The sequence below is a fragment of the Liolophura sinensis genome, chromosome 9, assembly GCF_032854445.1.
Source record: "Liolophura sinensis isolate JHLJ2023 chromosome 9, CUHK_Ljap_v2, whole genome shotgun sequence".
NCBI classification, from domain to species: domain Eukaryota; kingdom Metazoa; phylum Mollusca; class Polyplacophora; order Chitonida; family Chitonidae; genus Liolophura; species Liolophura sinensis.
In genome coordinates this window covers 32606665-32633800 of record NC_088303.1, presented here as the reverse complement: position 1 = coordinate 32633800, position 27136 = coordinate 32606665, and the positions used below count along the sequence as shown (strand labels likewise).

At 37.5% G+C, this 27136-nt stretch overlaps 2 protein-coding genes across 2 annotated transcripts; both read left to right on the top strand.

Moving 5' to 3' along the window:
• Positions 1-2712: 2712 nt before the first annotated feature.
• On the top strand, positions 2713-18178 carry LOC135474935 (15-hydroxyprostaglandin dehydrogenase [NAD(+)]-like). The gene is given in 8 exon segments (XM_064754629.1): positions 2713-2828; positions 9017-9140; positions 10722-10750; positions 11582-11630; positions 11633-11677; positions 15282-15358; positions 16734-16882; positions 17800-18178. Coding segments are annotated over 8 exon segments (669 nt in total). The 5' UTR covers positions 2713-2735; the 3' UTR covers positions 17903-18178.
• A 4067-nt stretch (positions 18179-22245) lies between these two features.
• LOC135475250 (acyl-coenzyme A diphosphatase FITM2-like) lies at positions 22246-26076 on the top strand. Its single transcript, XM_064755076.1, has one exon. It carries the CDS (start codon positions 22260-22262, stop codon positions 23187-23189), a length of 930 nt encoding a protein of 309 aa, XP_064611146.1. The 5' UTR covers positions 22246-22259; the 3' UTR covers positions 23190-26076.
• The last annotated feature ends 1060 nt before the right edge of the window (positions 26077-27136 follow it).

Below are 27136 nucleotides of genomic sequence, written 5' to 3'. Positions count from 1 at the left end.
CTGAAACAAAGAGTTTTTAAACATCAAGATAAATGCATGCTGGATAGTGCATGATGAATGACAGAAAATGCCATCAGGTTTGCATGGTGATGACATCTGAACAAACTATGTGCAGAATCATCCTTTTTCACACTCTTTATCCTAATTTTTCTAAAATTTGGGACAGATACTAGTAGTGTTGAATACAGAGTATCACATTTCTTTACCAGCCTATTAGAAAAGTAAAAATATGAGTATCTTGTTTATTAGGTCTTGTCATGTGAGAAAAAAAAAACTCAATATTCCTCCCAGAATAACATATATACCGGCTAAAATTAGCAGACCAGGTGTCATAAGTTTTGAAAGAAATACAGTAATCATAGCGAAGCAATTCTTCATATACACTGTCATCATGAAAAATCTATATATTACAAAAAAGATACATCAGTGCCAGGAGTACAAAAACTAGTTGAAATGAGGTGATATGGATTAAAATACCTGAGTACATGTACATTGGTCATGGTGCTAATGGTTTCCAATACTGTACATTTTGACATTTGTCTGAACAATCGCACATTCCTTAGCATATGTGTGAATATGAGAAAATGAACATCCTTGAACTAAAATAAAAAATTTTATGTCTGTTAAAGATTGGAGGTGTTGAAGAAATTTTACAACAGACAATGGTTTTTTTTACCTGTTTTCGTACTTGGACCAAGGATTTATAAGGCACCAAATATCCCACTTCCATGGCAACAGGCCAATCTTTCCTTGCCGGCTGGCTTACATTTCTCGGCAGGTACACAGAGGCTTTAATGATGACATGAGGCAGGACTCGAGGGTCAAACTTGCCCAGGTTTGTGTTTTCTGCATCCGGCATTGCCAGCACACTTAACCTCAGGTCGTTTGTTATTAGCAAGACTTCGTTGATTCCATCGCTCTCCAGGTCTGTGATCCGTGGAGAAGGCAGTGCCTCCTCCTCTGTGGGATATGCTCCATTCTCAAAATGTTCAGGTTTAGACATCTTCCGCCAGACTGGCCGAATGAGGTAAGAATTCTGGGCTCTGAACAGGTAGACCATGAGAGCACAAAGGACAACTAGTGACAGCTCTCTTAGCCCCACCCCTTTAAGTGATTCCTTCACTCCCTCCATAACAGAACTAGACAGAAAAAGAGCATAAATCACCTGTGACAGCTTATTATAATATAAAGGACAATTCAATCACTGATATAGATGGCTTGCAATGGCAGCCATCTTTGAGGTAAGTTGTGTATATTGCCCACTGTATGCCCTTACCTGCCGAAGGGCTCTGCCCAGCTTATGACACCTCTAAATAATAGACACCCAGTGGGCTATACACAAGATGGTGGTCAGTGGCAGAAAGTTTGAGGCTGATGCTTCTTTTTATGGCTAATAAAACGGCAACACTTTTCAGTCTCCCCATTGACTTTGTTTTTGCTATAAATTTTAGTGACTAGGTGAATATATATGAAGTCTGGTTTAAATTGTAGAGTTTCCATGAAATGGATATCTAATGTAGTAAACATGCAGACGCTTGGATAAAGCAAATAACCAGCTATCAAGTGAAAAACAGGAGCCTGCGTCCATGTAATGCGAAATGTTACAATATTTTGATTAAAAAATGCTGTCTGAAATATAAATGTCGCTTAATAACCGCGATATACTATATATATCTGAATGGAACATTTTTGCATGATTGAAATGTGCTCTCTTTGTTGCCTTGAAGAAAAAAGAAAAAAAACAAAACATTCTGGCCGTTGTAAAAACTAGGTTGATCCTTTTGTTAGTCAATGAGCAGTCCCTTAACAGATGTTTATTGTGAAAAGCTGGTTCTTCAATGAATTGCGGGGCCTCCGTGGCTCAGTCGGTTAGCGCAGCATAATGACCCAGGAGTCTCTCACCAATGCAGTCGCTGTGAGTTCAAGTCCAGCTCATGCTGACTTCCTCTCCGGATGTACGTGGGAAGGTCTTCCAGCAACCTGAGGATGGTCGTGGGTTTCCCCCGGGCTCTGCCCGGTTTCCTCCCACCATAATGCTGGCCGCCGTCGTATAAGTGAAATATTCTTGAGTACGGCGTAAAACAGCAATCAAATAAATAAATCAATGAATTGCCGTCACTCTACCACGTGGCACTAATTTTGAAAATAAAATTTAAAATTTATATTTGCTGGTTTAAGTTAACAGCTCCAAAACTGATGTAGGCCTATACTGCGGTCAACTTGGCTTACATGTCGCTAATCTAGGCTGAACTAACTACATCAGAGCATGCCGGAAACAGAAAGCAACAACAACAGCATACCAAATGTTTTCAGTCTGTAGTTACTTGGTCACGTTCTCCTTTTTTACTTCAAATCAACTGCATGTATTCCACCCAGTCCATTTTCACTGTAAGCTTTAGCAGGGTATCGGGTTGCTCCCACAAACACCTTGTAACTCCACGAAAGTCACACACAGATACGCTCAGCTTTCATTTTGGAACGAAGTGTTTATGCCGTAAAGTGGGGTGAACTGGGTTCACGACATCGAGCACAGGCGTGCTTGGTTTAGACCACGCCCCCGCTAGTCGGACTAGGTCTACCGACGAGGTGTTCGACCTAGTTTACACGCATAAATAAGACAACGTAGGTGTACTATGACCACTACTGCTGGGATTCAGGGTACACTCTACCGTTCAGACAGCACAAGTCGGCATAAACCACGGCAATAACGGACAGGGAGAACTGTAGAGTACAGAATGCAGTTGACAGGCAAAGTGGCTCTGGTGACTGGTGGAGCTCAGGGGATTGGGAAGGGGTTGTGTGAAGCTCTACTGAAGAAGGGAGCCAAGGTACGTAAGACAGTATTGTACAACTAAGTGTATGCAACGTACACAGGAAATCTACACGGTTTCACCTCTCAATATCCATTTATCTGTCAGACAGGTGTCAATTTTCATATATCATATAAAAATAGGTTGCCTAATATTATGATGTAGTAACATTTCTTGCCAGTGGTTTACCTCTGATCAACAATGGCATGAAAAGATGAATACTTAACACAAAGTTTATTTATGTTTTTATTTAATTGGTTTATTGCGCCATACTTTTTCATGTATACAACAGCAACCAGCATTATGATGGCAGGAAACTAGGCAGAGCCCTGGGGAAACCCACGACCATCTGCAGGTTGCTGTCAGACCTTAGCACAAATTTGTAAGAACACAATTATTTAATTATAAGCACATGTATTGTACAAAAAGTGAGTCTTTTTTGACTGACGAGAAATGTACATGTATTGCGATGCACCCGTTGAAAGTAAAGATTTAGATGCATGTACTATTTGTGTATCTGTAGTTAGGCTCTACATACATATGTATTGCAGGTACCATAGGCGTGTATACATGTATGTATTGGAGGTGCTGTAGGCCTATATACATATATGCATTGGAGGTACCAAAGGCGTATATACCTGTATGTATTGGAGGTACCATAGGCCTATATACATGTATGTATTGGAGGTACCATAGGCCTATATACATGTGTGTATTGGAGGTACCAAAAGCCTATATACATGTATGTATTGGAGGTACCATAGGCCTATATACATGTATGTATTGGAGGTACCATAGGCCTATATACATGTATGTATTGGAGGTACCATAGGCCTATATACATGTATGTATTGGAGGTACTATAGGCCTATATACATGTATATATATTGGAGGTACCATAGGCCTATATACATGTATGTATTGGAGGTACCATAGGCCTATATACATGTATATATTGGAGGTACCATAGGCCTATATACATGTATGTATTGGAGGTACTATAGGCCTATATACATGTATATATTGGAGGTACCATAGGCCTATATACATGTATATATTGGAGGTACCATAGGCCTATATACATGTATGTATTGGAGGTACCATAGGCCTATATACATGTATATATTGGAGGTACCATAGGCCTATATACATGTATATATTGGAGGTACCATAGGCCTATATACATGTATGTATTGGAGGTACTATAGGCCTATTACATGTATATATTGGAGGTACCATAGGCCTATATACATGTATATATTGGAGGTACCATAGGCCTATATACATGTATGTATTGGAGGTACCATAGGCCTATATACATGTATATATTGGAGGTACTATAGGCCTATATACATATACATATATGTACTATTGTCATGTACATGTAGAGCGAGATCTGATACTCATGAAAGGTATACTTAGAAAGCACCATGAAGCTGATGCTCAGCTTGTGCATGCTCTTCTGGCTTTAAAGCCCAGATCTCATTATTAAAATATGTCAAATGCTGTATGATTGTAAATAATAGATTTATTCACATCAAAATGTATACCACTAAGTATACACTGTGTAGCTTTAAAATATTAATTGGCACAACACATGAAACCTGAACATAAAATTAAATAACAGAAGTTATACTTTACATCTAATGATAGGCTGCAGACTCAGTTAGTAAAATTAACATGATGTATATAGGCCTAAGACTGCTACAGTACAATTAATACAGGACTCATTGTATAGCCTACAGGTGTGTCAGTCCGACACTCAGATGCAGCGAATGCATTTGTCTCCATTTGTCATCATAGTACTTCACAAGGTAAATCTTAATTATTCAAATTTTCTTGATGGCGTAAAACACCAATCAAATAAATCAAACTTTCTTTGTAAATTAAATGCAATGTGATTTCAACAAGTTCAGTACGATGTATTTACAGTATAATGGCCCGCATGGATGGAAAATCAACATGTATTAACTAAATAATATTATGATCATCCAGAAAGCCCATTAATTATACACATGTGTGTACATTAATCTACATGTATATGTGGATCAATGATCAAGCTAGTGATACATGGTTTCACAATTATATTCCTTGAATGGCAGAGGCAGTATTAAATAACAAAATAAATTTAGATCAGATGTGAAAGCTTAAAACCTTTTAAGCGAGGACTAGTTGTTTGGACTGGCTCAAGGGGGGGGGGTCTTCAATCACTCTTGAAGAACTGGGTCAGTCACTATGATTTATCTCACCAGGCTGAGGTGGATGTTATAATACTTACAGTACACTAAAAAAAAACATCAGATTCCTGAAGTCTTGCCTGTACTTGTTTGTATTCTCAGATCCTTTTTTTTTTATCCACGGTAACTGGAATGTTTTACAGTGTTATGTGTATATAATGATTATATCAATACAGCTCAGTGTACCCTCCATCAATATGCCTTTCTCACGTAGTTTGCAGAGTAAATGTCTTCACCCAAACAGATAGATAGGGGCAATGGGAGGTGAAGTATTGCAGCATACCCCAATACCAGTATTGTGGGCTCAGTTGAATTCCATGTTTACTGAGTTACACCACTGAAGAGATTTTGCTTTCCTTCTGTAACATGACCATCTCAAGTTACCCCTTATGACCAAGTAATGAGGGTATGGTTTAACACTTTATAGCCAATAAAATCAGCTCAGGAGTTCAAGTAACATGTGGGCCTATTTTGAGGTGACTCTGAAAATACATATGCAGATATATAGTAGTGGATCAACCTTTTTTGAGAGAAAGTGATCAGAAACGCTTAATTGCCATGATTCTAATTGCAAGGTGCAGGTTCAAACCCGGCGTTGGACAGAAAATTGCAGATCCTCCTGCTCTGACTGCTTATGGGGCTTTGGTGACATAAATGGTTGATGACACTTGTGAGGTTTTTGTCTTTTATACATGCTAAAAGTATGGTGTGTATTTCTGTATGTCACATGTAGGAAAGTTCATCAGAAACGTGACAAAGGTCCTGAGATTTACGCTGGGCACTTCAGTGTATAAGTGAAAAATTCTCGAGTAACGCAATACAAACAAATTTAATAAATAAATAAATAAATTTTTGGCAGCAAGTCTTTGTAATATTAACTTGTATCCAAAAGTTTATAAATGGTACAATTTAGTGGATGTATAAGCCCTCTGATGCAACTGATGATACTCTGTTCTATCTGAGTAATGGATGGGCTATAATGTGCAGTTGTTAGGAAAAAGTCATTTGAAATTTTGAGATTGCCTACATGCTTTTACATGGAGATAGAGAAACTGGTTGTCAGTTATTATTTTGTTTACATCACTTACATTTCACACTGCATTATTCTCTGTCACCTACTATGTCTAAACCTACTGGACGTGTACACGAATCGTGGATTATGAAAAAGGCCATGCATCATAAAAGATCTTGCCACTCGGCAATTACAGTACAGACAGTATGATTTACAATTAATAGTTAATCCAGCAACAATCCATACAGTCATCAATGATTGATATTGAATCACATGATGATCAAGTGTATTTTGACGCGACTTTGTCATAATAACTTGATTTCTTGCACAGTCACAGAAATATCCTGTGTGATCCTAAAATATATCAGAGAAGAAAAAAGTTTTCTCTTTTACTGTGAATGAGAAAGTATGAGTCTTGATCAGATTTCCTGTCCTTCTAACTGTAAATGAACACAGAGCGGAACTAAATCCTCATCTATACACTGCACAGACATAGTGATACCGTATGCAGATCAGTTCAAGTGTCAAGTGTATGTATACATGCATATATGAAGGTCAGTTAAGGAGCCACTTAATTCATACTTCCTTTAATTGTAAAATCTCAGGGAATATGAATGAGTCTTATTCTGTGTAAGAACCACAGGAAATCTGATAATACTCTCTACGTCATGTATGTATAATTATATATCATAGTACATAACAATGAATCTGATGAGTCAGGATCGGAATAATTATACTAGAGAATTCTTTTTACTAATTTTGATAGGATTTTTCATTTCCTTTTCACTACATTGAACAGACATGAAAATCTGTCCAATATTATTCCCCTGCATACTACATATTGCTGAATTTCATTTTCTAACAAGTAAAATTACAGTATTGCCTTCCTGGTTACAAGCGGTGGTATACATACATGTATATACATCAGCTCAATTTTTTGCTGGTGGTATGTACATGTGTGTATATATATATATATTCTTAATTATATTTCTGTTCCCTAATTAGGTTCTGTGATCAACACAGAATACAATTTACAAAAGATACATAGAATGTTCGTCAGACAATTTGTTTGCAGTGTTGAGCGGCATAGCTCATCTGATCTTTAATTAATACTCGACGTATGAGGCTAACTGCTATACAGATGTGTTAAAGGGCAATTATATACATTATTCAATTATGAAAACACTTGTACTCTGTGCATATTTGCATATCTGTAATTATCATTAAAGTCCTGGTGCCTAATTATGTATCTGTTAAAAGTAAAAAAATGTGCATATAAAAAGAAAAATAACTGGAAACCAAAGGAATAGCTGAGGTTTTGCAACATTGTATAAACCGTACTGTTCATCTTTATACTAGGCTTTTCAATTTTATGGACAAAAGGATATACATATTTACACATATATGAAATATATATAATACATTTATATATATATATATATATATATATATATATATATATATATACATATGATATTAGTACTTATGAAATAAAATCATGAACATGCACTTTCTGCCTGCTCAGATGTACTTGCACGCTGTGTGCTTAATTTATTCATTTAATTGATTGGTGTTTTAGGCCGTACTCAAGAATATTTCGCTTATATGATGGCGGCCAGCATTATGGTGGGAGGTAACTGATCGATACGGCCTGGATGATCAACTGAAAACATTCATTGATCAGACATTTTTGCAATCCTTCCACATGCAAACCAAGTACAGGCAAGAAACTTTTATACAGTACAGTAGTACCGTAATTATAACTATATACAATGAAATGTGGCCGACCTACAAGAGACAAGTTGCACAGCCCATGTGTGTATCATAATCAGAATGCTGAAGAGATATATTTGTCATTTTATCTCTAAATCTAAGGGGAAAGACCAACATTCCTGTAGCTAAATGTCAGGTGTGTATAGGGAGTCAGTGAGCAAGGCGATTCCTGAGCCAGAGTTGCCCATGGGCCTGTAGCACATTATAATTGTATATCCTCTTATTAGTGTGGCAGACCATGAAGTAAAGGGCTGCTGAGTCTTGAATTACTGTATATCGTACAAGTGAATAAACACCTGTACACTAAGTAATGGTGTACTTTCATTTTCTGTCATACTGGTAAACATATGCAGAGTCCAGGGTTTCATGTCAAGAAAAAACAAATAACATGTAAAAAAAAAAAAAATTTATAAACCTGAAGAGAATTTTATTTCCTCTAAACATGTCTTAACTTGCAATGTAAATTTTCTGACATTTACATTTTTTTTGATTTAATATAGCTCAGACAAGATAATATTAATTATAACAGCAAATAAAATACTGGCAATTTCAGAGACAGTCGTGAGATGTATATAGAAATACCAGTATACAAGCCTGTTTATACTAGTTCTCTAGATGTACGTGGGAAGATCTGTCAGCAACCTGATGAACTGCAATGAGGTCACAGATTGGAATCCAGCAGCTTTTGTTCATTCAGCTTTAGCTTAGTATAAACCAGAGGTTTTGTTGATCAGGTACATGAACCTGGTAAAGAGTGGTAGTATGCTCTGGGCGTTCAATCTGTTTTACCCCCTCTCCTCCCATCCCCCACCTCACAAAAAATGATTGTCATCATATATGTGAAAGTATTCAAGTATTACATTATGAAGAAGTATTTATTTATTTATTTGAATAAATCAAATCTGTGCTCAATTTGAGATTTTGTTTTGAGAGGTTTATGGGTGGAAGAAACCAGAGTGTCATGTACTGATACATATCCGTGCCGCCCCTGAAACAAGGAGAGTTGGACACTGCTGATCTATTAAGGTTTCGTACATGACAGTTGCAGAAAGCAATTCCCGATTTTCAACCATCTGAGCCAGTAAGGCCATATTACATACATGAACAGAAGAATTCAAGTCACATTGATTTTTGGTGTTTATAAGGCAAAAAAACAAAACAGATGTTTCCTGTGCATGTTTCAGGTTTGCGTCACAGATCTTAACCCTGAGCAGGGGGAGACAACTGTGAAAGAGTTCACAAGTCAGCATGGTGATGGTAAAGCAATCTTCATACAGTGTGATGTGACATCTCAGGAACAAATGGACAGTAAGTGTCTCATACTGGGAGGGTGAGGGTAGGGGCAGTGTTCATACAGTGTGGTGTGACATCTCAGGAACATATATACAGTAAGTATCTCATACCGAGCGGGTGAGGGTGGGGCAGTGTTCATACAGTGTGATTTGACATCTCAGGAGCAAATGGACAGTAAGTGTCTAATACTGAGAGGGTGCTGTAGGGCAGTGTTCATACAGTGTGATTTGACATCTCAGGAACAAATGGACAGTAAGTGTCTCATACTGTGAGGGTCACGGGTGGGGCAGTCTTCATAAGGTGTGAGTTGACATCTCAGGAGCAAATGGACAGTAGGTGCCTCATACTGGGAGGGTGAGGGTAGGGGCAGTCTTCATACAGTGTGGTGTGACATATCAGGAACAAATGGACAGGGAGCATCTCATGCTGGGAGGATGAAGGTAGGGGCAGTGTTCATACAGTGTGGTGTGACATCTCAGGAACAAATGGACAGTGAGCATCTCATAGTGAGAGGGTGAGGGTAGGGGCAGTGTTCATACAGTGTGGTGTGACATATCAGGAACAAATGGACAGTCAGCATCTCATACTGGGAGGGTGAGGGTAGGGGCAGTGTTCATACAGTTTGGTGTGACATGTGGGGAACGCATGGACAGTCAGCATCTCACACTGGGAGGGTGAGGGTGAGGGTAGGGGCAGTACTGTTACAACCGAGAGTGATGTGACATGTTGGGAACGCATGGACAGTCAGCATCTCACACTGGGAGGGTGAGGGTAGGGGCAGTACTGTTACAACCGAGAGTGATGTGACATCTTGGGAACAAATGGACAGTGAGCATCTCATACTGGGAGGGTGAGGATAGGGACAGTCTTCATACAGTGTGGTGTGACATATCAGGAACAAATGGACAGTGAGCATCTCATACTGGGAGGGTGAGGGTAGGGGCAGTGTTCATACAGTTTGGAGGGTAGGGGCAGTACTGTTACAACCGAGAGTGATGTGACATTTTGGGAACAAATGAATAAGGTTGTTACGTATAGCAATGCAAAAGCAATTGAACAGAACTATACATAATAATTAAATTCACAGATCTATAACTGCTTATATAGCTACATGTATTGCAGTGTTTAAAGGAAACAAGAAAAGGTCACATTAAGACAAAATGAAGAGTATGGTTTCAAGGCAATGAAGAAAGATATGTTAAATTTTTCTTTTTTTTGTGGCATAATATATATTTTTTCTACTTAACAACCCCTTTATTTTATGCATATTTTGTCGCAATGCTCAAGAATATTTAGAACTGAAAAACATGCATATGCATATTGCTTGTACCATACTTGACATTCAGGCTTTGCCCACAACAAAGTTGTTTTGATTGATAGCTATCGCCGTTGATGTCATCACAGTAGGCTATTTGCTTACAGACTGAATATACTAGACCTTATTAGGAAAGCTGTAATTTAAGGCCATTTTACGCAGAAATTAGAAAGCCAAGAAGCTTTTCTGTGCTGTTATACCACGTCCTAACTCCGTATTAAGAAATAAAAACGAAGTGTTTCATGTATGCTTTAAAACTTGACTTATCTGTTCGCTTTCAGGTGCCTTTTCAAAATGCAAGGAAACATTGGCAACATCGACATTGTGTGCAATAATGCTGGACTAGGACATGAAATCAAATGGGAATTGACAGTGGATATCAATTTAGTAAGTAATTTGTATATTATGGCTACACATTCATACTTTTACATACCCTAATCCTTCTAAAATTTGGGATAGATATTAGTAGTGTTGAAAGAAGAATATAACATTTCCTTACCAGTCTTTTGGAAAAATAAAGAGTATGTTGTTCATCAGATGGTCTAACCATGTGAGAAAAAAGAAACTCAATATTCCTGCTAAAATTACATATATATTGGTTAAAATGAACGAGCAGTGTTCCCAATTTTAGAAGAAATAGGGTACATGGTACACACTTCACAGGTACTGGTACACAAATGTGGTTATGTGTATAACAACTTCATAAAACCAATGACAAATATCCCTGCTATCATTGTATGTGTAATGTAATTCTGATATACGCAAAATTTAGCATAATATACATGTATGATAAATATATATCGATTTAACTTGTCTATCAGAGAAACCCTGCTGCCAATCACTTATCTCATGGGTTATAGCTTGAAGCGACTCTCAGTCCCTTGACAGTGAGGTTGCACATGTATATTCCAATCCCGCTCTAGCCCTCGGCTTCAGCTGTCAGGAGTTTTTGTCAGACACATTTACCTGGTAGAAGGTTGGTGATTATGAATACTCTGGACAAGATCCCCCTTTTTTTCTTCCACCCATAAACCTGACCAATAGGTGTCATAATTGCAATGAACAACTCTTAAGGCTAGATGTTTAACACCAATGAAGTACCAGGTAAATAAAAAAATATGCTCATTCTGTGTTTAATCAGAAAGGTGTCATTCGTGGTACATTACTAGGAATACAGTACTTACGCAAAGACAAGGAGGGAAAGGTGGTGTAGTCATCAACATGTCCTCATCAGCAGGTAGGTCCCCCTATATACAGGTAAACAATTACATACTCAGCAGACAACTCATAACACACTCAGACAACCAGACTAGAATAACAAGTAGGTAGGTCCCCCATATACTGGTAAACAATTAGGTTAATTAGTACACACCTATATGCTGTACATACTCAGCAGACAACTCATAACACACTCAGACAACCAGACTAGGATAACAAGTAGGTAGGTCCCCCATATACTGGTAAAACAATTAGGTTAATTAATACACACCTGTATGCAGTACATACTCAGCAGACAACTCATAACACAGTTAGACAACCAGGCTAGGATAACAAGCAGGTAGGTCCCCATATTCAGGTAAACAATTAGGTTAATTAATACACACCTGTATGCCGTACATACTCAGCAGACAACTCATAACACAGTAAGACAATCAGACTAGGGTTACAAGCAGGTAGGTCCCCCTATGTACAGGTAAACAATTAGGTTAATTAGTACACACCTGTATTGCCGTACATACTCAACAGACAACTCATACACAGTTAGACAACCAAACTAGGATAACAAGCAGGTAGGTCCCCCATATTTCAGGTAAACAATTAGGTTATTAGTACACACCTGTATGCCGTACATACTCAGCAGGACAACTCATAACACAGTAAGACAATCAGACTAGGGTTACAAGCAGGTAGGTCCCCCTATGTACAGGTAAACAATTTGGTTAATTAGTACACACCTGTATGCCGTACATACTCAACAGACAACTCATAACACAGTTAGACAACCAAACTAGGATAACAAGCAGGTAGGTCCCCCATATACAGGTAAACAATTAGGTTAATTAGTACACACCTATATGCAGTACATACTCAGCAGACAACTCATAACACAGTTAGACAACCAGACTAGGATAACAAGCAGGTAGGTCCCCCACATACAGGTAAACAATTAGTTAATTAGTACACACCTATATGCCGTACTACTCAACAGACAACTCATAACACGAGTTAGACAACCAGACCAGGGTTACAAGCAGGTAGGTTCCCCTATATACAGGTAAACAATTACATACTCAGCAGACAACTCATAACACACTCAGACAACCAGACTAGGATAACAAGTAGGTAGGTCCCCCATATACTGGTAAACAATTAGGTTAACTAGTACACACCTGTATGCCGTACATACTCAACAGACAACCAAACTAGGATAACAAGCAGGTAGGTCCCCCATATACAGGTAAACAATTAGGTTTAATTAGTACACACCTATATGCCGTACATACTCAGCAGACACTCATAACACAGTTAGACAACCAGACCAGGGTTACAAGCAGGTAGGTTCCCCTATCTACAGGTAAACAATTACATACTCAGCAGACAACTCATAACACACTCAGACAACCAGACTAGGATAACAAGTAGGTAGGTCCTCATATACTGGTAAACAATTAGGTTAACTAGTACACACCTGTATGCCGTACATACTCAACAGACAACCAAACTAGGATAACAAGCAGGTAGGTCCCCCATATACAGGTAAACAATTAGGTTAATTAGTACACCACCTATATGCCGTACATACTCAGCAGACAACTCATAACACAGTTAGACAACCAGACTAGGATAACAAGTAGGTAGGTCCCCCATATACTGGTAAACAATTAGGTTAACTAGTACACACCTGTATGCCGTACATACTCAACAGACAACCAAACTAGGATAACAAGCAGGGTAGGTCCCCCACATACAGGTAAACAATTAGGTTAATTAGTACACACCTATATGCCGTACATACTCAGCAGACAACTCATAACACAGTTAGACAACCAGACTAGGTTAAAAGCAAGTAGGTCCCCCTATATACGGGTAAACAATACATACTCAGCAGACAACTCATAAACACACTCAGACAAACAGACTAGGATAACAAGCAGGTAGGTCCCCCATATTCAGGTAAACAATTAGGTTAATTAGTACACACCTGTATGCAGTACATACTCAACAGACAACCAAACTAGGATAACAAGCAGGTAGGTCCCCCATATACAGATAAACAATTAGGTTAATTAGTACACACCTATATGCCGTACATTACTCAGCAGACAACTCATAACACAGTTAGACAACCAGACTAGGATAACAAGGTAGGTAGGTCCCCCATATACTGGTAAACAATTAGGTTAACTAGTACACACCTGTATGCCGTACATACTCAACAGACAACCAAACTAGGATAACAAGCAGGTAGGTCCCCCACATACAGGTAAACAATTAGGTTAATTAGTACACACCTATATGCCGTACATACTCAGCAGACAACTCATAACACAGTTAGACAACCAGACTAGGGTTACAAGCAAGTAGGTCCCCCTATATACAGGTAAACAATTACATACTCAGCAGACAACTCATAACACACTCAGACAACCAGACTAGGATAACAAGCAGGTAGGTCCCCCATATTCAGGTAAACAATTAGGTTAATTAGTACACACCTGTATGCAGTACATACTCAGCAGACAACTCGTAACACAGTCAGACAACCAGACTAGGGTTACAAGCAGGTAGGTCCCCCTATATACAGGTAAACAGTTAGGTTAATTAGTACACACCTATATGCAGTACATACTCAGCAGACAACTCATAACACAGTTAGACAACCAGACTAGGATAACAAGCAGGTAGGTCCCCCATATACAGGTAAACAATTAGGTTAATTAGTACACACCTATATGCCGTACATACTCAGCAGACAACTCATAACACAGTTAGACAACCAGACTAGGATAACAAGCAGGTAGGTCCCCCATATACAGGTAAACAATTAGGTTAATTAGTACACACCTATATGCAGTACATATTCAGCAGACAACTCATAACACAGTTACACAACCAGACTAGGATAATTACTACAACAACAACATGACATCTTGATCAGTAGGCTACATACATGTAGTCAGGTTGTAAATAATAACTATACATACAAGTAATAGAGACATTCAGAAAAATAATACTTGTCAAACTGTTTTGAAAAGAAGTGCGGAAAACTGCCCAAAACTGAACAAAAACAACCATAATTTTGTCCACAATGGACACAGGGGCCTATAGAACTTGATCTGTACCATGTTATGATGAAGCCATGTGTTCAGTTCCAATTCAGTACGATGATTTTGGTAAAACAGCCATAATTTTGTTCCAATGGGACACAGTTGTCTGAAATTCCAGGTTAATCAAGTTTCATTTCAATATGATGAACTGTTTCCTAGAAAGTCAGGAACACTTTTTGACGAACTGACAGACTGATAGACTGACATACAGGGTACAATCCTATTTGCTCAGGGTTCCAGGAGGGAAACTAATAACCAGGGTAATGTGCTGATCATAAGAACCTTTGTGAATTAGTTAGGCACTAATTAATCAGCACTGTATGGCACTGGACAACTAGTATGGCACAAAAACAAAAACAAAAACAAAAAAAAAAGAAGAAAAAAAAACCTGAAACAGTTAAATGAACAATGGATCATTTTATCGAATTTCTAATAGGATTTTCAAAATCACCTGTCCTGATAGTAAGTATACTATAACTAATGAGATGATATACATAATGTGGGTTGTTGTAGGTTTAACACCTGTTCCTTTTGCTCCTGTGTACTGTGCTACCAAACATGCTGTTCTCGGCTTCACAAAAAGTTGGGCTGTAAGTAATATCTTTTCATATCACTGCAGCAATTCTGAAATTTATTACACAATGTTGCACTAAAATTGATTTCATTTCAGTTTTGGTTTTTGATTTTGTGTGTTCTTTTTTTTATGAGAGCAGTTTAACACTTTGGTGGTCCCTTTTCTGGCATGTCTGGCTCAAATGCTGCAAGTGCTTGGCTTCCTGTACCAATGAGCATTTCGACCTAAACTAAAACTGAAATTATTTTTATACATATTTTTAGAGGGGTTGAGTGTGCAAAAATCAACTAACTATAACTAAATAAATGATTTACTTAATGGTACTTAAATTGTGCAACTCAGCAGAGGCAAATTTCTGTATCTGTAATATTTAGAGTATTATTGTACTTACTTTATCTGGCCCTTTGACTGAAGCACCAACTTCATCAAGCTGCATAAGCCATGTTCTACTTACAAATGTGTGACTGTGGTGTGCCCCACTTGATTGGACATGTAACACAAATCAAAATTTAATATTTCATTGTAAAAGAAGACAACTTTTCAATTGATCACATGTACGTTCATTATGGTAAATGTATTAGCTTTCTGTTTTGTTCAACAGAAAACAGCATGAAGAATGTCAGGCTGTGGATTCAAGCTTATTTATAATTTAACCAAATATGTCTTACCTGATTCACGTGTTTTGCATGTACAATACTCAAGAGTACAGTATTTCATCTGTATGACATTTGGGGCCCCCTGTGGCTCAGCTAGTTATCTTGCTAGCGCAGCGTAATGACCCAGGAGCCTCTCACCAATGCGGTCACTGAAAGTTCAAGTCCACCACATGCTGGCTTCCTCTCTTGCTGTACGTGGGAAGGTCTGTCAGCTACCTGTGGAAGCTTGTGGGTTTCCCCCGGGCTCTGTACGGTCTCCTCTCGCCATTATGCAGGCCAAGAAAACCAACTTGAGCTTTGAGGAAACCTCTATACCTAACAAACACAGATACATAATGACCTACTAGTACAATAGGGGGGCTTGCCAAAATTGCTTCTGGTACCATGACAGCTAGATTTTCCCATATACATATGCAGCGGTCTGTAATTTGTTCCAGATTGATGATGATCGTCAGAGATGATCTCTCGGCCAATTGTTCATCTAACGTTCATTTAAGACCACCAATATGGTGTGCATATCTGTGCATGACATGCGGAAAAGTTTGTAGGTATAGTTTGCCAAAGATAGGTGATTAAGCTGTTCGTGCCCTCTGATTTCCTCCACTGATAAAACTGACTGGCATAATATACATGCCATAATATGCATGATAAACTGACTTTGTAAACTTGTAATGGTAGACTGAAAAGTGACTCAGTGTTTTGGCTGTATGTGTATGGACTTTGTTTGCTTTTCAGCTACATCCTGACCAGGAAGCCATGGGTGTTCGCTTCTTGACAGTGTGCCCTTCCTTTGTGGAGACACCCCTGATACACTGTATGGACCATGGAGAGATGTACCACCCAGACAAGGCTAGGCAGTTCATACAAAAAACAGGCATCATGAGGTATCCTTATTGTCGCTGCACCTGGCAAAAACACCAAAAATATTATACATATATATATATATATATATATATATATATATATATATATATATATATATATATATATAATACACACGCACACACACACAGTAATACTGTAAGCCTACAATGAATGAATTATTTTCACACATGGTCTTCATGGAAATGGAAATTGTAGGCTTCACGCATACACAGTTTATGGTTTGCAAAATTGAGTAAATGTTTATTATTGGGAAAGTACATGATAAAACAACCCAGAAGTCAGCCAAATGTGTTTGCTTAAATGAAGATGAAAGTAATGCTGCCCAGCATTAATTACAAGACCAGTAAAAAAATCGTGATCATGCTAGGTGGGGAAAGTGGAGCACTACAGGCAGCTCTCCAAGTGCCAGATATGAACTGAAGAAAGCCAGTACTAATTAGTCCACAATCTGCCAAATGAATCAGATTTTTTGGCACAGTTTACAAAGAAACAGTTAACTTGGGGCAGTGATATCTACAAGCTAACCGGAAGTTACAGATATACATATACATAAATATATATATATATATGCACATTGTACCCCTTCACGAATGAATACCATGAATTAAGTTGGAGTTGCTGCCCCTTAACTACCACAGGTTTGTAGTTTGTTTGGGTACACATAGGCCTACCTATTTAGTATGTGTGTATGTGATGACATTATGTTTATGGGTACAAGTACAAGCACATGGTCATTTCTTAAAATCTGATTATTGAAAAAAGGAAAAAAAAATGCTACCCTCTTACAATTATGATTATATTCTATTTTATGACCCAGGACATGTGGGAAATGCATGTGATAGCTCATGTAACTTATTTCAGAGGAAAGCAAAATATGGAGAATGTACAATGTCTTTTCTAATTTATTGTCTTGCAGTGTTGATTTTGTGGCCGACTCAATGATAAAACTGCTGGAGGATGACACCAACAATGGAGCTGTGATGAAGTTAACCAAAGCCAGTGGAGTAGAGTTCAAGTAGAGTTTCTCACACCACTCAAATTTTTATTTTTCAGTCCCCTTTTTGTTTTTACTTCAAAACCAAAAAAATAAAAAAATAAAAAAAAAATTAAATATTAAAGAGTATTGAGAAATGTTTTTTCCGATGCAAGCATATGACAAGGGAACATAAACCTGCACAATTACCAACTTTGTCCATCTGACCTATCCATTCTCATCATTACAAGTGCTAAACATCTTGAAGCTGGAAAAATAATAATACATAAATATGCATGTACTGTTAATGACCTAACATTTTTCTCCCCCCTCCCCCCCACAAAGTGCATTATTAAAACACAATGTGCTGAAACACATTTTTCTAGTAGGATACATCATTCTACCTTCCAAACAAACCTCAAAATGCCTCTCTAAGCTCAATATAACTCTTAGAATCTGGCAAAATGGGCAGCTTAGTCTGGTGGATGAAATGTTAGATCATTTACTGTACATTATATGTGCTCACTGAATATAAACATGCTGTCTGCTGACGGCATAGTTTTAGCCAGAAGGGGGGGGTCTCAGTTTCCTTGAGATACCCTATTCTGACAAAATTAACTTGGGAGAGGTAGGGAAAATAGGAGAAAATCTAGAAATCAGATTTTGGCTAAATCTATGGCTGACTGTATGAGGCTAAAGGCATATAAGAATTCCTTACTTGTTTCATCTCAATATTTTGCAGAAGTGGTGCAAAATAATTGTTATTATCATTATTTTATGATAATGGTCTAAAATGTGAAAATTTCTAACAAAAACTGAAAGAATGAGTTCCGATGCAGGGAAGTCAGTTATTAATAAAATGATGTGCAGGAGGGTGACAGGAAACCATTTATTAATTAAGTATGATTGGCCTTAACATATACAGGTACCATGCATTGTACCATGTGTAAAGCTAACAAACTTAAACAACATCTAGTGGAATATTAATGTGTAACCACATGTTCAGTACATGTATTCCTGTGCAGGTAAATTCATACCTATTTTTCTAGGACCAATGTACTTTTTAATAATAGTAACTACACAATGTCTTAATAGATTCATGTACACGATACATTTTACATGTCCTCATTGGCAGAACAAAAGAAGGTTTTTTACTGAAGTTCACAAGCCCTTAACATTGGGTTGTGGCCTCAAGGTTAATCCTCCTGGTGATAGTGATAGTAAGTACTGGATGACTCTCATGCATTGTATGAATGGCCCTTCTCACAATCTAGTGTTCTTTGAAGACCTCTCATCTTTCACCAATACGGTGTCCATATCTGTACATCGCACATGTCAATAACTTGCCAAAGGTTGATGGTTTATACAGGTTTAAGGTATTAAACAAAGATTCAAATAAATAAATTGTATATAATGCAGCTCCCATTGATTTAATTGGCTTTATCTTTTATCAGTTTAGGTTTGTTAGGTATGGTGGGCTTTCGCTGCAGGTTTTGTCTAGTTTCATGAACTCAGCTATCATCATGAATGCAGGCATAAGTGCATGTGAAAATACTCTTGAAAATAAGGAAATAAAATATGTATTTGTTTAAAGTTCATTTGCCAGTGCTGGAATATATTAAATTTAGGTCAGTGGCTGTTTTTTTGTGTAAACCAAGTGTTTGTATTTTTATGAAGTTAGTGAAAAGTGAAATTTTAACTTTTAACATACATATGGATGTAACACCATCTGTGCCGTTAAAAGTTGTTCAAACAATTTTCCCCCTTGATGTTGTGTATTTCATTGGTGTACATTTAGTACAGGTGTATATCATACATTTTTTTGTTGTTGTTATTTTGTTTTTTTCAACAGACTTTTACATACTTTAAAAATTTTATCATAGATAAAATAATGTGTACTCCACGCAATTCACATTTCAGTTCGTCATTACAAGTGCTAAACATCTTGAAGCTGGAAAAATAATAATACATAAATATGCATGTACTGTTAATGACCTAACATTTTGCCCCCCCCCCCCCCCCCCCCCCCAAATTGCATTATTAAAACACAATGTGCTGAAACACATTTTTCTAGTGGGATACATAATTCTACCTTCCAAACAAACCTCAAAATGCCTCTCTAAGTCAATATAACTCTTAGAATCTGGCAAAATGTGCAGCTTAGTCTGGTGGATGAAATGTTAGATCATTTGCTGTACATTGTATATAATGCAGCTCCCACTGATTTAATTGGCTTTATCTTTTATTAGTTTAGGTTTGTTAGGTATGGTGGGCTTTCACTGCAGGTTTTGTCTAGTTTCTTGAACTCGGCTATCATCATGCGTGCATGCATAGTGCATGTGAAATATTCTTGAAAATAAGGAAATAAAATATGTATTTGTTTAAAGTTCATTTGCCCAGTGCTGGAATATATTAAATTTAGGTCAATGGCTGTTTTTTTGTGTAAACCAAGTGTTTGTATTTTTATGAAGTTAGTGAAAAGTGAAATTTTAACTTTTAACATACATATATATGGATGTAACACCATCTGTGCCGTTAAAAGTTGTTCAACAATTTTCCCCTTGATGTTGTGTATTTCATTGGTGTACATTTAGTACAGGTGTATATCATACATTTTTTGTTGTTGTTGTTATTTTGTTTTTTCAACAGACTTTTACATACTTTAAAAAATTTTATCATAGATAAAATAATGTGTACTCCACGCAATTCACATTTCAGTTCGTATGTTTTGTTTTGTTTTTAGTTGTATTTTTATAGGTAGATGATTGAATGCTGACTACACTTTTGTCATAGGCATATTTTACAATTTTATTTTTTATCAAATATTAATTATCATTATAGGTGTGTATATTTAAAGTTTTAGTTTAAAGTCTATTTACCTTAATTACATGTTGCAGTTAATCAATGATTGGGCATTATTATTAGATTTTTGCCATAGTAACATATTACATGTACTTGTAAAAAGTTTGATACAAGTATGTACAAGTGAAGGACACCACTATATTTCATCATTAGTAGTTTCCATGTTGCCACTTTCCCTTTGTTATGTTGAAATGTTCCTTCCATTTCTTTCTTTGTTGAGCTGTTTCAACGAGAATCATTTGATTTGATTTTTACCAGTAGGCTTTACAAGTACTAGTAAATGTAAATACCATAATTCCACAACCATTTCGCAATTGAAAGAACAACTTTCAGTACAATTTTTGAACATGTTTAATATGATTTTGGAGACAAAACTAGGTTGGATTGACCAATTTCAGGGCCTGGCAAAAAGTATAATTTTATCAGTAAACACAAAGTAATACTTTCAGAATATGTTTGAAAAATCACCTTGGAAACATGCACAAAGGTTTAAGAATACAAGACCTACATGTATATATAACTTATGCAGATAAACAGACTATATTTATATACTACAGAAAGAATTCTGTGGTTATCTTAGTGGAAATTACATGTAATACAATGGGCATGGGATGTGTGTGTCAACATTTGTTACTGTTTTGAGCCTTTAACCGTTACTTGTGAAAACTTGTATTATGTATACCTCAGTGTTTCATACAGAAATAAATTAATTTATATTCAGTATTTTATTGACTGACTGGTTTACTATGCTGTTTTCAACGAACTCTTCACTTATTCCTTGTTTGAGTGGTTTAATCTTAGGCCTACATTTCACCCAGTCCTGTGGTTGTGTATTGGTGGGCATGAAAATACACCAACAGAAAATGACGGTAATTAAAGTTTAACACTATTAACTACATATATTTGCATGTGGACTTCACATTTCACAGTTTAAAAAGGTTTCAAAATTAAACCATTTCAAAAACTATAACACATTTCTAAACAAGTTCATATAAATGAATGACTTTTACAGCTTTAAAAAAATTTCTAACGCTTAAAATAAAAGCTAGTATAAGAGCGCTTCATGTCGATTATGAATTTTCTGCGAAACTTCAAAAAATGTCATTTTGTCTCATTAAATCCCATGCTAAATAGCTCTCTTTTACCATTCTTTTCTCTCTCTTTGGTCGAGGGTAGAACAGTTGTCTATCGCGGTCAGTGTAACGTTGGATAACACTGTGGTCAGGCGCCATCATTCAAACTGATCAATGTAGTGATTGGACGGAGGAGTGGCGATGGACGAGCTGACAGATGACATGATACAAAGAACATTATAAATATAATATTTAGCAAAACTTTCAACACAAGTTGGGGCCTACCCTGTTATGAGCGTTATACATTACAAGAGTCAGACTTCCACGCTTAAACAGGCAACGTGACAGCGTATCTTTTCGTCTGCTCGTCGCTGTAAAAGTTATCGCCCTTATCTATTGGCACGTGACCATCAGTGCCGCTACTTGTTCAAAATGGCGACGACGTATCTTCGACGAGATAGCAGCTCAATGTATTCTCGCCCAACTGCGCGACCTACCTACAGATCTACGGGCAAGAAAGCACTCCCCGATCCCATACACATTGGGCACTTCATGGCGATACTAGTCATTACGCTGTGTAAAAAGATTTTGATGATTGATACATCTGTAAAGATCGGCGTTTACCTTATCGGAGTGATGCTCGGTTCCGTGTTGTGCGATGTTGTAGATCTGCCAAAGTCGTTTTTTTCGAACAAAAGGAACTTTCTTAACCAGTATTTTGTCAAACAGGGATGGGGCTGGACATTCGCACCCCTCCTAGCATTTATATTTATGACAAGTTTTGTACACACGTGTGGTAACATGAGCTTAGTTCGTCGACACGTAAGCCGGCTGGGGGTAGCGACGTTCTGGTGGTACGTATGTACCTACATAATGAACTGTGTGGAAGCGTTGACAGGGGCATGCACCGACCCCCAGTTTACTGACAAGAGGAGTTGCATTAAAGCAGAGAAAGCTTGGTTGGGCTTTGACATATCCGGGCACGTATTTCTTCTCATCCACTCTCTGTTGACAATATCCGAAGAAGTGAAATGTTTCCAAGATTGGTCCAGAGTGAAGACGGTGCTGGACCAAGAAAATGTAAAAGAGATGAAGAGATTGAGTGGTAGGGAGGTGTCGCAGGGACAAATATCTTACCAGCAACTCACACCATACATAAAGCTTGTGGTGGTCTTCCTGACATTGCTGTGCCTTCTTTGGGAATTCATGCTGGTCATTTCTACTGTCTACAGGTTCCACACATTGGCAGAGAAAGTGACAGCGGCTTTCATAGCTCTTGGATGCTGGTTCATTAGTTATCAAATAATATACCAAAACAAGTCCGCGTGGGCTCCTGTTTTGCCAGGTGAAAGCCCACTCCAGTACACTCGGATTCAGTCAAAAAGAAAAGTTTTTTGACTTTATTTCAATTGATTTTTAAAAATACTTTGAAATGTTGTGATGGCATTTTGCTGCAGAGGCTCTTAATATAAATGCAGATTGTCTCACATTTGATTTCCATTTTGTCATGTCCTGAAACATTGCCAAAATTTTGCCAAATCCTTGCAGCCACTGTTTGTTTTTACATGTTCGTGTCTGGTTTTAATATTCATTCAGTTTTTCTCATTAGTCCATTGTATATGCAATAAATTTATGGAAAGAAATATACATTACTGGTAATTTAATACATAGGAAATGTATCTCCTGTGTATACATATTGTTGTAGCGAAACTTGTTTTAAGTTTTAGTACTGGTATTTTAATGGGAAAAGACTTTTTGGAGAAAAAATATCAGAAAACAGGTTTTGCAGATTTTTCACAAGAGATCTGAGATTGGGTTTTGAATCTGTTTCCTGAACAGAACATTTATCTTTTAGTATGTTGAATTTTTACATCTGAAACGTTTTAACTCTACCTGAAAGATGGTTCATCCAGTTGTAGTCTTTGGGACTACAACAGAAGTCACCAAAGCCTATGCAGTCACTGTGAGTTAAAGTCCAGCTCATGCTCACTTCCTCTCCAGAAAGTACGTGGGAAGGTCTGCCAGTAACCTGCAAATGGTTGCGAGTTTGCCCCGAGCTCTGCCTGGTTTCCTCCCACCATATTGCTGGCCGTGGTGGTCTAAGTGAAATATCCTGGTGTATGACGTAAAACACCAATCAAATAAATAAATAAATAAAACCAAAGCCTTCACACAATTACGCTTACAGGCCGTACAGGGTTTTCATTTAGAATTGGAGGAGGAGGTCAGAATTCAAAAGTAGGTGGCTGAATTGAAAGTAATTATGTCACAATTACTATTGATTTAAATAGTAAGAATATTGAAAGTAGGCGGCTACGTGGACGGCAGTAGACAGCTGTGTGCAGCCTGCTATTTGCCCTTTTGAAACACCCTGGGTGTATTGCAGTAAATCACTTAAGCATACTATACTGTTGGCATACTTCCCTCTTTGAGTGTCCACTTGGGAAAAACCCAGGGTGGTATTTACCAGAAAATGTAATAGGTCAGAGATGAGTTGTAAAGCTGAGGTTACTGACTATTGTTCATGTTGTTTGTCGTTCACCTGCTTCTTGGATGATTATTGTGAAGAGCAGATTCTTCTATGAATTGATGTCATACATGCATGACATGTACCCTCTGCCATGTGATGTACGCAACAGCCCAGCCATACAACTCCGCAAAATAAATTCAGATAAATGAAGTGGAAAGGATTTTTAAAATGCAGCCTCATGACTCATGCCTCATGACTCTTGTGCAATGCATAGAGAATGCATGATTGAAACATCGTGAAACACATCTGTTGAATTAGTTCAATAATATGTATCCTTCCCAATGAGGACTCGGGTCAGTGGGCGAAAATAATGTCCTGGTTGCTTGGCCACTAACTTGTGGATGGAGTGCTTTATGGAAATGATGTAAATATAATGTTCTCAACTTTAAATATTCATGTGACTGCAAATAGAACTATATGCTATTATTTTACTGCATGATCTCTATGTTGTCTGTTTGGTTGTTGTTAAGATAAGGTTGATGCTTTTGTTGATCACTAAACCTTTTCTCAGGTGTTCATTGTGAAAAGCAGATTCTTATTTAATAAATTGACCTCACTCTACTGAATGACAGCAACCTCAGCTTAATATATCTCATCCTTATGCCAAAATGTTCAGGAAAGCACATTGAAACCTTGTTCCTATCATATGGCATTTGCGAGTCATTAGTTGTCTGTGTGTCATGTCCACATTGTTTACCACATGCCAAGCTTGTCTTTCATTTAATTTTTATTCTATAATCATTTAAGAAAAAAATTACCTGCCTACACATGGTCTGAAAAGATCTGACTGATGAAATCCCAGTGTTACATTGGAGATATGATAAATAATAATATCAGAATATAAGTCTGGATGGATTTTGGAGATTTAAATGTTGTTGAAAGTGAAAGTATTCTTTCTCTGCTGTATAATTTTGCATCTGTTCTATTTTACAATTTGTCAAAAAGTTACTCAGTTTTTTTATTGTTGTTAAGATCAATTTTATAATATTTTATAATCTGCTTGGTTATGTCGTAGTAGTCATGGGTAATGTTTTCTCAGGAATTTTCAAGAAAAAGTGCCAAAAGGAAACGTTCCATCCCAGTTGCAACTCCACCGTGTATGATGTTTCTTTTAAGAGAATTAAGTCTTCACCATGTAACTAATGCATCATCGTTAAAGGGTTTCCTATGATTTAACAAGTGTCCAACGCATGCCTTAATACATGTACATGCACATGAACCTGGGCTCATGTTTAATTTCATGCTAATTACCACTTTAGATATTTGTTTTACCACAACATACTGTTTTGAGGCATGATACTTGCATGTAAGTGATTTGAATCGTACCCTGCACTTTAAATGGAATAATTGAGTCCCGCCAGGCTTAGAGCCAGTCTGTAATTGGTTAGAATAAGTTTGTTATTAGGATTATTCCAACTTGGCTCTGAAGGAATTGTGAAATGTAATTTCAGTTATTTGTGTTATCAGAATGCTGTAGTCGTTGTTGTAGAATGTGGAATAGCAGTATGTGAACGTGTATTGTTATATATGTGGTTGTTTTCTTAGTCATGTAAGCTAGTATTATACATTGAGTAGGTTTGGAGTGTAACAGTTTGATTTGTTATAGTTTAGTTAATTGATCAGCTATTTGATCTTCTTTCTAATTCCAGTATGTCATATGCTTTAATTTGATTCTTATATGACCGTTTGTATCCACGAAGGCAATAACCACAAATACAGTATGGCATTTCCAGTGCTAATATGTGTTTGAGTTATAAAACATTAGATGTAGGGGTCATGTAGGTTCACTGGGTTGTGAACAACTGGTTGAGATGTTTGTTTTTTTAGTGTATTGGTTCAGTCGCAGCATTAGACAGGGAACCTCAAAACTGCCCCTTCGGGACCGGTAGATCCAGGATCAATCCTTGGTCGAGTCACACCTAAGACTTTAAAAGAGGAAGTTGTAACTTCCTCGCTTGGCGTTCAGCATGAAGGGGATAGTGCAACGACTGGTTGACCCGTATCAGTATAATGGCTCGGGCGGGGTGGCTTACTTGCCTTCGGTAAGTCGTCTCAGTGATGCAGCACTAAATAAAAGAGCGGTGGAAATCCGTCCTGCAACAAGGAGGCACATTACACGTGCATGCACCCTAATGATTCCTTCGTCGTCATATGACTGAAAAATTGTTGAGTACGACGTTAAACCCCAAGCACTCACTCACTCACTCAAAACTGCCCCACTCCTTGATTTTTCGATGCCTTGATGGCAATATTGAATATGCAGCTGACTCATGTCTATGTGGCTGTTCATGTGTTGTTACATGAAATTTGTTGCAACTCTCATGCTTTCCAACAGACTGTATGTAGATGTAAAAAGGGAAAGTTTGTCAGTTGCTTGCTAAAGTTTGTCGGTATTTATACTTGACTTCAGGGGCTCGCGTTTTCTTCCACACTGACCCATGAAACTATTAACAGCTTTTGTAGAAGTTTAATATAAATATTATTGCAAAAACTGAATAGAATAAATAAATAAATAAATCTTCTCAGAATTGTGCGAAGTCCTTCCTGTCAGTGGTTTCCTCTTACTTTTTAATCACCTGTCAAGTCCACCCCATGCTGGCTTCTGCTTCAGAAACAGAAGATACAGGTGTGGGAAGGCCTGGCAGCATCCCGCTGATGGTTTTTCCTGGGCTCTGTGAGGTTTTCTTCCACCATAATACTGGCCACTATCTGTGTCATATACATGAAATGTTCTTCAGTACGGCATAAAATACTAATCAAAAAATGAAATAAATAAATAGAATCACCTGCTTTTAGTGATGCTTCACTGGTCCCT

Bases quoted from the DNA above. Each gene is read 5' to 3' on its own strand.
- LOC135475250 (XM_064755076.1), top strand. From the start codon at position 22,260: ATGTATTCTCGCCCAACTGCGCGACCTACCTACAGATCTACGGGCAAG.